This window comes from Condylostylus longicornis, unplaced genomic scaffold, assembly GCF_029603195.1.
Source record: "Condylostylus longicornis isolate FDR11 unplaced genomic scaffold, ASM2960319v2 ptg000104l, whole genome shotgun sequence".
In the NCBI taxonomy this organism is placed as follows: domain Eukaryota; kingdom Metazoa; phylum Arthropoda; class Insecta; order Diptera; family Dolichopodidae; genus Condylostylus; species Condylostylus longicornis.
The window spans coordinates 21,138-33,398 of NW_026578072.1; the positions used below are offsets into that span (position 1 = coordinate 21,138).

The 12,261-nt window shown below is 23.3% G+C and overlaps 1 protein-coding gene across 1 annotated transcript in view; it reads right to left on the minus strand.

Annotated features, from left to right (window-relative positions):
• Positions 1-488: 488 nt before the first annotated feature.
• The window catches only part of LOC129614143 (lachesin), a 151,284-nt gene continuing 139,511 nt past the window's right edge, over positions 489-12,261 (minus strand). Inside the window, exon 8 of the mRNA XM_055528559.1 lies at positions 489-576. Coding sequence (XP_055384534.1) covers positions 504-576 — 73 coding nt within the window. The 3' untranslated portion in view covers positions 489-503. The remainder of the gene's footprint in view (positions 577-12,261) is intronic.

Sequence of the window (12,261 nt, forward strand, 5' to 3'; positions counted from 1 at the left end):
ATTACTCATTTATATTTAAAATATTCAAATATCATTTCGTATACCTTATGATTTGAATTCTCTTTAAAACATCTATAGAAAGTCTTCAAATTAACCTTTAAAATAACAATTTTTTCATTTATTTTAAAAACTAAAAGTTAACTTTTGAATCAGTCATACATGAAAAGGACGAAACCACGTAGATAATTAAAAGTTGGAGAGAGAAAAAAAAACTAAAAACAAAAGTTAACGAGTCGACTTGAAAAAGTTAAAATAATAAAAAAATTTAATTTTTTTTTCTCTGTTTTTTGCAAAACACAGGAAAAAAAATATTCTATTTTTTCTTCTTTAAAATTAAATTTCAAGTAAAAAATAAACTGAACGAGTGATGGCAAAATTTTCGTGTAATGCTCCATTTTTTTACTCGTTTACTTTTTTTTTTTTTGCAAACTTTTGCAATTGTTTTATTTTTTTTTTGTTTTTTTATTCAGTTCTCATATTGTTTTTGTTTATTATTTATGCTTTTACTTAAACTTACCATTTGATGATGTTGAAAATAGAAAACTTTCTGTCATATCACCCCAACCATATCGATTTCTGTAACAAGAGAAAATATTTCATCATTAACGTCATATTAAAGCAAGAAAAAAAAAAACATGAAACAAGAATTGCAAGCAAGGATATAAAAAAATAAACAAAATGTTGGGGAGAAAAAACTACGCTAACAAGGAGACAAAACACAAAGCAAAAAAAAAAAAAATAACTGCATTTTATAAAGGATAATAAATGTAAAGAAAGTTAAACATGATCTTCAGATTAGGATTTTTTTTTTTACTTTAGTGCTTATATGTAGTAAAAAGTTAATGAGAAAATATTACGCTTTTAAAAGAACTGAACCCTAAGGTTGGCCAATCTAAAATTCTATATTTTATACGTGTGCAAACACTGTCATATGTAATACATGATGTAATGTATGTGCACAAAAAGTGTATTTTTACAACCAACTTTCTCTTTCAATATTTACTTCATATTATTTTTTAATTTTCCTCTTCTTTGTAGTTTTATAACAAGTTAAAATAATAGTCGCATGACAATCATTTATGGACATTTTATTTGCCGCAGTTAAAAGTAATCAGTGACCGAAATTTATGAAATACTTATATATGATTTTTTTTTTCTTTAAAAAATTTAAAAGAAATTCAAGGGTTTTAATTAGAGTTAAAATGTACAATGATTTTTAACAGCTGAGGGAGTGGACATTTACCATAAAGGAGAGTGTCCGCATATAAAAAATTTTTAATTATATTAAACTATCGATGATCGTTTTATACGAACTAAGGAGAACCTGATTTATTCCACCAAAGCATTTTCGTATTCTTAAATGAAAATTACTTTGTAGAAGGTTTTGAGCTCGTACCAATATTATATTATTACTTTAGGAGAATTTTTTAGATGGTTTTGATGATATCAGAGATCTTAGTTTTCAATTACGACATATAATTTCGTATAATGACGATCAATTGTTTACTTGTAAGGTTTCTGGTCTGATTCAATAGCTATAATAACAATTCAACGAATTTAATTTTAAAAGAAATTTAAAACTATTAAAGTAATTTAAGAAGAAATACTATATAAAGAGGTAATTTACAGATGTGGAAAAATTCGAAAACAACAAAACAAATTTTTGTTCGATTTTTTCTTTTCATTCGAAATTTCTGCGAATACAATTTTTTTCTCTTCAGATCTAACTATTTAGATCTATATGTAACTAGTGAGAAAAAATACCCTATAATTTTAGAAAAATATTTTCATGATTTTTCAATATTTTCAACCAGGAAATATTTTGTATGGAAAAAGTTATTTTTCTCGAAGCGTGTACGGCCTTTAAGTTGCGCTTCACAAAATAATTTTTTTCATTTTAAATAAATTTTTTAAATTTATCTATTATTATTCATTCAATTCATTCAATTAATCAATTTTTTTGTTAAATTTTGTTAAAAATTTTCTTAAATTATTTTTGAAGCTTGATTTGCACAACATTATTCTTAAAATTAAAAAAATTTTGTCTGATTTTCTTAAATTTCAAATTAATTCCAAAGCTTTTACTTAAAAACAAAAATAAAAATAATTTTCAATATTAAACTAAGAATATTTTTTTAACAACGTGTCTTACAAATCATATACTTTTATCAATGGAACAATTTTAAGTAACAAGAAGTACAAGAGTTTTAAATGATTTTAAGTGACTTCTTTCATAATTTAAAGCTCTTAAATATCGTAAAAATTTTTGTTTAAATTTAATTTTTTTCCTTAGGGTATGATCTATGATATTTTGTTTTATAAATGAAATTGTAGTTAATTAACGTACTTATTTTCATTGCTAAGAATCAAAATAAAAATGATAAGTTTAATTATAAAATATAAGCTCGTTTAATTAGAAAAAAATTAACCAATACCTTCTATACATACACATGCTCATACCTTATTAAAATACCTATAAAATATAATATTTAAATTTTTCTTTAGTTTCCTTAATCTCATTTTTAAACCTATTCTTTTTTTGAATGAAATTTAAAACCAAAATATTAAAATAAATCTCATTTATTTAATATTTGTAAATGGAAAACTATTATAAGAAGAATGAGCATTATTGTTTAATTAGACTATATTTTATATTCTCGTGGCATATAAATATGTACATAAGTCTGTATTTAAAAAGATTTTTATATTCTATACATAAAAGTTCATTTGACATATGACACGATTAATATTTAATTCTTTATGACACATTTGGGTGGAATTACTTTATTTTAATATTACCTTGTATATGTCTACAGTTTGAAACTTTCTACTATTATAATATTATTTAAATAACATCAATATAAAAATATGAGTAGAAACAGTGAATTCTGTATGTTATGAACTCTAAGTAATGTAAGGCAATTTTTCTTTGATGTGGAAATTTAATTTTGATTCTATACAGTGAACGGTATGCTGGACATATTTTTTTAAAGTATACCCATTATTAATGTAGATTATTTTGTTGAGCTTATCGAAAGTGCAAAGAATACAATATGTTTGCTAAGCTTTCCAAAAAGAAATTCTTAAATTTTAATAAATTTTTTTAGAGTTTATATTAAACATTTCAATGAATAGAATTTTTTAAATGTAGATAGATTTTTTGACATTTTTTTAGTAAATTCACTCTGCATCTTATAAAAGTGCAAGGAAAAAAAATAAAATTGAATGCCAGTTTTAGAAATTAATCGACTTTGTGTGTCCGATTCCGATACTCTTTCCGTTTAACAGTCTGTTTATAATAAACTGATATTAAAATTGATAACTTCAGGATTTTTTCACAATACCTTACAATTGCTTTCTATTATTATTTTTACTATCATCTATTTAGCAAGCACGTATTGAATTACAGTTTGGATAATTGAAACTAATTTAAAAATTTAGAGGGTTGCTTTATAATCTTAGTAAGTTTATTTAAATTCTATCCTTCTAATTTCTATAAATTATCTAAGTCCTTTCTGGGTAATAAAGATTTTTAACAAAAGCAATTATGATGTTCTTAGAAGTATAGTGTATAAATCGTCAGTATGTTAGCTCTATAAAAGAGTGCCTATGTTATACGTACTTTTTCCGTAATATTAAAAAATCTCGATTTTATAACAAAATCTCCTCATTATACAAATGAAATTAATTCTAATTTTGAGTGTTCTATATATAAAGATTCTACTGTATAATAGTAATATCTTTATATTTTTGCCTTTTCCTATATGATAAAAAACAAAATATAAATGTTATGTGTACATAAAAAGGCAAATTATTGGTTATAATTTACAAATAATATTATTGACAAATATTGTATCATTGTATTAATGTACATACATATGTACATTAATATATATTTGTACATTCATATATCTCTTATATGCATTCTTCCAGTACAATATTAAAATAAATAATATGAACATTTCATATCCATTAAAAATATTTAGTACGAACACACATACACACATTATAGAAGACTAGAAAACACATATTTGTCTTCATTTATAAAATATCTATTATTATTTTGAGATTCTATATAGGAAATTGGCATTAATTCCAAGGAAATGGTAAGTAATCATTTTTTTTTTTTTTGAAAAATGTTTATATAAATAGTAATTATTTAAAATCATAAATTGTCTTATAAATGAATGTCTATATTTAGTTATTAAATAATGTGTTATATTGATAAAGATGGATAGCATAAATACAAAATCAATAATTTTGTATATAATATGTGAATTATGTATTTGTATGTATGTTTAATAAAAATCCTTATTGTGTATATGGTGTATAAAAGGAAGATGAATTTTAATTTAAAATAAGAATTAATTGAATATTTCAATATTATTTATAATTTTATTAATTAATAGGTTTTCCATTATCTTTTTGTAAAATTACAATGCATGAGGAAAAAAATGTGAAAATGAATGATATTTTAATAAAATTAAAAGAATCCATTAAGAGAATATGGTTTATAATACATTGTATATTTAGTATTATGAAGTTATTTAAATTTTCTTTAAAAATTTAAGAAATTTCTTAACATAAAATTTGTGGAAAACAGAAAAAATAATTTCCCAACATAACTAAGGAAAGGTTTTTAATAAGACTGTAATTCACAGTATTTTAAGAGTATTTTAGAGCTGTGCGGTATAATACCCTTGAAAAATAAAAAAATTTATTTGGATTAAACCGCTGTAATTTGTAAACTTGATTGTCTTTAATGACAGAAATTTCATCTGCTTTAAATAATTAAATTTGTTTTTATTTTAATGATACTTACAATTAAAATTCTATTGAAATTTAATAACAATTATTATTCGCATAGATCAACTACGATAGAGTTTAAGTTAATCAAACGTTCGTTACGTTAATGATTGTTAAGGTATTGGAATTAAATTGATTGGATGTAGTTATTCAAGATAATATATTCGGAGATTATTTCTAGAGGTCTGTCATTAATGCTATTTTTAAGTCGGAAAACGCTAAAAATATTTTGGATTTAGGCAATCAATTCTAATTTGAAAAAAAAAAGGTTTTTGATTTTCGTTACTAGGCAAATTTATTTTTGCGAGATTAATTTTCTCTTTAGACCCGTACAAATTTGTGTTTAAAGGCTTTTATAGGTTTGCTTTAAGAAATAATGGTCTTATAGACATAAGTACATAATTTTGATCAAGTACAAATTTTGATGCGATTAATAACCTTGTTTGACCGCCCGTCCCAGCGATAACTTAAAAATTAATTGAGGTAAGCTAACTTAATTTTCACAAATTATTTATAGTAGTAAATGCTGGAATCCTATTTAAATTGGATATGATCGAGGCACATATGATGATGTGATCGAGGTAAAGCTATTTGGCTATATTTAGAAATTGTCGAAAATCTAATATCGAAATTTCGCAAATGTTATATGTGATAAAAGTTGTTGAATTTTCTTGACTGCCATACAATTTCAATAGTATTTGGAAACTACCGAAATTTTGTATAAAATAGCACTATACATATAAAAATATAAGGTGTTTTTATATGTATAGTGTACAAATACTACAAATAGTGTGGTAATTAAAATAAAATTCGTTCAGGTATCACAAAATCAACATGCGGTCAGCTCTACTTATTCTCGTTTTATACGAAAATATTTTTAAATACAAATGAGTAAAAAAAAATTTAATATTACTTTAGGTCCCTTTAAAATAAAAGTTGGGAACCGATTCTTGTTTAAATGTTTAACATCCTATAAATTTGTCCTCTCCCTCCCCTCTCTCTTAAAAAAAAATTAAATTTTGATAAATTTTTCAGCATTTATTTTAAAATTTTTTTTTTAATTTTTACTAAACAAAAAACTCTCTTTAATTTTCCCTACACTCCCTTAATTTTTTTTGTATCCTTTTATGATTTTAAAATTTTTTAAAATATCCTTTTTGTTTTGTTTTTTGTTTGCAATTTCACTAAATTGGAATATGAAACTTTATTTTTCTCTTTTTGTTTTAATATAAATACTAAAAACAGTCAAAATGTAATATAAAACTTCTCTGTATTATATAGAGAATGAGTAGTAACATAAGTTGAAGGATCTAAAATATTTATATAGGAAAAAGTGAAATGATTAGAATAAAAATGAAATGAGAATGAAAATTTTGTTTCATACTGTCCTTACAAAAAATACAAAATAAAAAAAAAACTAAATTAAAAAGAACACAAATAATAAATAAAATGGAGTAGAGCTAAATTTTTTAAGACAAAACAGAAAAATGATTAAAACAAATGACATGAAAATCTTCTTAAATTCTTGTGTTTTGGGTTTTATATCGTAACTTTTCATCTTTGTTTGTTTGTTTTATTTTTTATTTTGCGAAAATATAATTTTTCATCCTTTCTATATAATATTTTTATTCCCTTTATTTTAATGTATAGATACAAACATATATATATCTCGTACAATATATAGATTTATTTATGGATAGATTGCATTGCAATGCATTATTTTGGTATTATCCTTATAAAGAACATCATCATTTTTTCCCATTGAACTCAAAATTTCAGATATATAAAATGTGCCAAAAATGAGAAGTTAATAACAGATTTTTTTTTTAAATAAAAAACTTAAATAGGTTGCAATATTGTGCTTTTTATATAAAATCATTTGCTATTGTTATTTATTAAAGAAATGCTTTAAAATCATGGGGGTCTTGGTAGAAAAATTTTTATTTTATTAAAGTTATTTTAAATAGATTTTATAATATTGTATAAAATTTTTTAATTACTTTAGTTAAATTTATTGTATTTTTGTTAAAGTCTTAATTTATTTAAGATTTTTGGAAGATGTTCAAAAATTTATAATGAGTATATGCCATAAATATGATGTTAGGAAGGCAAATATTAGTTTCATTTCATAAGAATTTAAATTTAGTAAAGAATTTAATAAAAAAATTATGTGCGGTGTTGTTGGCAGCAATTATATGTTCAATTTCAGTGGTATAAATTAACTTAAAAGTTATACTATATAACCAGTGCTGGAGAGCCCCACACGCTGAACGTGGCTCATTTATAATGACGTCAATTAATTACAAAAAATATACCTTCTAATATTAAAGCAACCAAGATAAATTGACTAGTTGTCAATTAATAATATAAAAATAATAATATAAAAAATATAATTTAAAAAATAATCTGGCTTAGAGGTACTGAAGAGATAAAATTCAATTTTGACTGTTTTTATTACCTCAACCATTTATATTTTATAGAGTTTATATTTTTTAAAACCTGCTCGTGAAGGGTATACGTATGCTAACTTTGGTATTGAGTTTGAAACCACTTGAAGAAGGTGTCTAAACATGAATGTATTTATTTTTACTTCGTGCAAAATTTTGCGTTGATTTAGAAATATCAGTCTGACAGTTCAAGTGTCTGAACGCACGATAACTCAAAAACGAATAATGCAATGGACATAAAATTTTCACAAATTGTTTGACTTTTGCCAAGGATAGCCGCTACTATAATAGGATCAATTTGGATTTTCGGTTCGCGCAGCTGGCATACAATTCAAAGAGGTTATTTCAATTACTTCAAAAACTAATAAAGATAAAAGTATTCAATTTTATAAGAATGTGTCTAATCACATACGTCATGTAAGTGTCCCCATTACTGACATACTTCGCAACAAATTCAACTTTGGCGTGAGATATTTTATATGTGGGATACAATAAATGATCGTGTTTCCGATTTTTTGAATAATTTGGATAATTGAGAATAATGTTTTTTATAAAATTATTTAATCAAAATATTTTTTAATTCATAATTTTTCGATTAAAAATGAAAAGCAAAAATGTTCCTAATATTGACATAACCGCAAATGTTTGTGTCTATTACTGACAGTTTGTGTTCCTAATACTGACAATGTAATTTCATATGCTGTAATCTATATTCTATATATGAATAATGGTTAAAATGGTTAAAATGATAATATTAAATAAAAATGGAATAATAATTTAGATTTCTACGGATATTTCATCTTATTTCAAAAAAAATTAAAAATAAATAAAAATATAATTCAAACAAAAATAAAAAACATATTTTTTATTGAATTAAAGGTAAAAATATGTGAAATTCAGCTGATTTGAATTTATTATATTTATTATTAGAATGTACTTTTGCTAGTAGTCTTAATATGCAACAATGAATAAATAAAAATTTTTAAAAGATATTTTTGAAAATCTAATTCGAAATTACATAATGTTTTATAAAGTATTATAAGTAATATTTGCTACAAATGTATTCTTATAAATAATACCTAAAATATGATGTACCATATCACACGAAATTATAAGAAATCAGATCAATATATTCTAAAGCTGCTAATAAGCCTATTCTAAAGCTGCTTTTTGCTTTAACAAAGACTATTTATGTATTAAGTACGTAACGAAAGCAACCCATTCTCAGTTTTTAGAACAACATTTTGGGTTATTAAAAAGGACTACTTTTCTTATTTAAAGAGAACCATTTCCGTTGTGATATTTGTTATGACGTTAACGTTTACAGTAATTTTAAAGCATTTTTTTAGAAAGCGATTTGTACTGTTTTATTGACAGTATTGTATACAATATTGATACACAATTTATTAGACGAATATCACTATTAAAAAGGTAAAAGGGTCGTAGTCAGATATAGGTTTTCACAAATGTAATCGATTTTCATTTGACTGAAATAGTTTAAACAATTTTAAAGTATAAAGAAATTATTTTAATTAATTAAAATGAATATCAAAATTAAAACTTTATACTGACATAATTTTGTACATAATATTGACCCTCTTTAGATCGTATTACTGACACCAGTTTTTAAAGGTAAAATACTCCGAACCTGTAGTAAATTCTTAGTGTCAGAATTCGGACATTAAAAAGAAAATTCAAATTCGATTTTAATTAAATAAATACGAAAATAAAAATTTAAATATTTTAAAAATGACGTAATTTATAAAAATACGAATTTTTGACGTATTACTGACACATATGTCAGTAATAGAAGCATGGTCGAATTTTAGATGTTTCTAATACTGATAGAAATTATTTGTTAAAATTCTTATTTATTTAATGTTTTTACTCCGAATTACTTATAAAATAAGATAAAAAATAATCAAAATATTTAATTTAATATAAATACATATATTTTTAACCCTCAAATAAGTCAAAAAGCAATAAAAACAAAATCGGAAAAATTAAGCAAAAAGTATAAGAAATTCTCCAATTCAACCCACCATTGCTATGTCTATGGAAACAAAACTGATTTATGCCCAATATTTTGGAGTTATTTCAAAACTAAATAAAAGGAAGTATTGCGATAATTTGAATTAATCTAGAAATAAAAATATATATATATGTTGTATAGAGAAAATCTCTTAATAATTATAAAAAACCTCATATATGTCAGTATTACCGCCACTGTCAGTATTAGCTACACTTACCTTATATATTATAAAAATCAAATCATCAAAATAAATCATCAAATGTCAGCAGGGTTTGAGTAGCAGCCATACTCCAAAAGCTAATTTTAAATATTTAGAAAAATAATAAAATCAGATTCGTAAAACTTGTACGGGTCAGATATGTCCCTGATAGCCGGAATAAACCGACTGAATTATATCCTGCACCTCAATCGAAAAAAATTCAAATTGTTCGTTTAATTTAAAATCGGTCATAAAATTTGCTACTTCGTTTGACGGTTTAATTTTTCATTTAAACTTAAGTTATATTTAGTTTCGGGAAATATTGGTAACAGATTTTATTTCAAAGCCTTACTATTTGACTATGTGCGATTTCATCCAAGGGATTTCCAAGTTAGAAGGTTTAGACAAGGATTAGTCTGTAGGATTAGGATTTGTAGGTCTGTAGGATATCCAAGTTAGAACCTTTAGACAAGGATTAGTCTGTGATGTAAATCCTGATTAGATTATAAGCAAATTCCATTCAAATAATCTTACATTTATTTGATTATTTTTAAGTAAATTCATCATGATTTAGTTAAAGATTACTTCAGTTCAAATTAGAAACGTAATAACAATTTCAGCTCAATCATAAAGGTAACAGTAGTTCATTAAAAGTTATTGGTTTTCCAATTTAAATTTACATTTAAAAATTTTTCTTATTCTTAAAAATATCCTTATAAAATAAAAAATATCATTTTGAATTTCTTTCATGATTTTTTTCGCAATTCATTTAAAAATTTTAAATACTTTAAAGAAAATGAAAACTGTCTGAGAATTTTAAGTTAATTGAAATTTTTTGAAAAGTCTTTGAAAAATCAGTTAATTGAAAAATATTAAATAGCTAAAAATTTCATTAAATTTCAAATTAAGCCAAACTAACGATTCTATGAAAAAATTCTATTCAAAATCATCTTAAATTATAAAAATATTAACCATCAGACCTTATAATAGTGTAATGGCCTTCTGTTTAATAGAAATACTAAGAATAAGCTGGTTTTTTTCTTATAAATTTTATATGTACGTTGTTAGGTTCATATAAATATCTATGTATATAACAATTTTCATATTTTACAATTGCCTTTTAGCCCTTGAACTAAATTAAAGGTTTCCATTTAAAAAGATTTTGATATACAAAACATTTAGATATATTTGACAACAAATATAGAAAAAATGTATACAGTATTAAAAACTTTACATTGAATAAAATAGAACTAAGAAACTAAATTATAAAGGATATTATAAGGACACACGGTTACTTTGACTTTCTTTCTATATGTGGAATATAAATGGAATGAAAAAACGTATAGAGATTAGCAACAATAGAAGAAGATAGAAATCTCACTTTCTGGAAGAGAATTCAGTCTCACAATTTTAAGAATTTGCTAAAAAACAAAAAAAATCTGATGTGGTCAATCATATTTTCTGAATGTTGTTTACAAATTTATTCGTAATAGTTCGACGAAAGCATTTCTAGTTAATATACTCCCAAAAATTTCTTAGCACTAGTTCACAAATTGAAGTTAGATTTTCCAGAAAAGGTTCCGAGCAAATTTAAGAAGTTGAACCCCAATTTTTATTAAAAATCCGTTGTTTAAGTTTTTGAGCTATTAAAGTTGAAATCCTGCAAAAATCCTAATATTCCAAAAAATCTAATTTAAGCTTTTAGAATTTACTAACACATGATTGCTTTATTCAAGAGCGTCTCTTTATAACAAGTTTTCTTTTAACATTCCCCGTATACAGAGAATTGCATTTACATTGTAAATTTATGTGATGTGATCACAAGATCTCCCTTTTTCCCTATAATGCGTTGAGTAAAATTAAATAAGAAAAAAAAAAGAATGACGATTTTTTTTATTTGAAAACTTTTATAGTCGTGCTCTCAGTTATTTCATTTTATTTTAACTCTAATTAGAATCTATATGCAAAATTTTTTCCCTCTCTAAATGGAATGTTGGCTTAATAGACGCAAAAGATAAAAGTAAGTGTGTATGTAGAGAAAATTTATTATATTGTCTTCATGGAAAATAATTAAAAAAATATTTTTTAATTTTTTCTTTTTAATTATTAAAATAAATTTTAATAAAATTTAAATTAAATTTTGATATTGAAATTATAATGATTTCTTTATTTCTAATTTTAAAATTTAAAAAATATTTCACTTTGTGTCCTATTTGTGTCCTTTATGATAGTTGTTTGGTGAAATTCTCGGTATAATTATATTTCTACTGTGATTTCAAGATTTATGATACAGATTTAGCTGGTAAAAAATATTTTGAAATATTAAAAACACAATACCTAAATTTGGTTAGGAAAAATTTATTATTGAACTTTTGAAATTTTTAAACCGAAATAATATAAACCAAATTTTTGTTTTGAAATCAGGGCTATTAATTTTCTGCGAGACTAAAAATTAAAATTTTATTTTGCTCTTGATATTTAAACAAAATTTGTTTTGTTTAAAATTCGTTGTTTAACAATTATTGAAATGACGGGATATTGAATGAAGGTGATAAGTTTTCTTACATTTTAATGCCTATAAAATACTCTACTGACGTTGGGATTTACAGAAGAACTTTGCTCATAAATTCTTAATGTTCCAGTAGTTTTGTGTTTTAATTCTCTGTATATTCTAAAGAATTGACAATGTATAAAAATCAAAACAATGTATAAAAATTATTATGAATTAATGACAATGTAAAGTAGGAAGCATGTTCTTCATAAACTTTAACATCCAG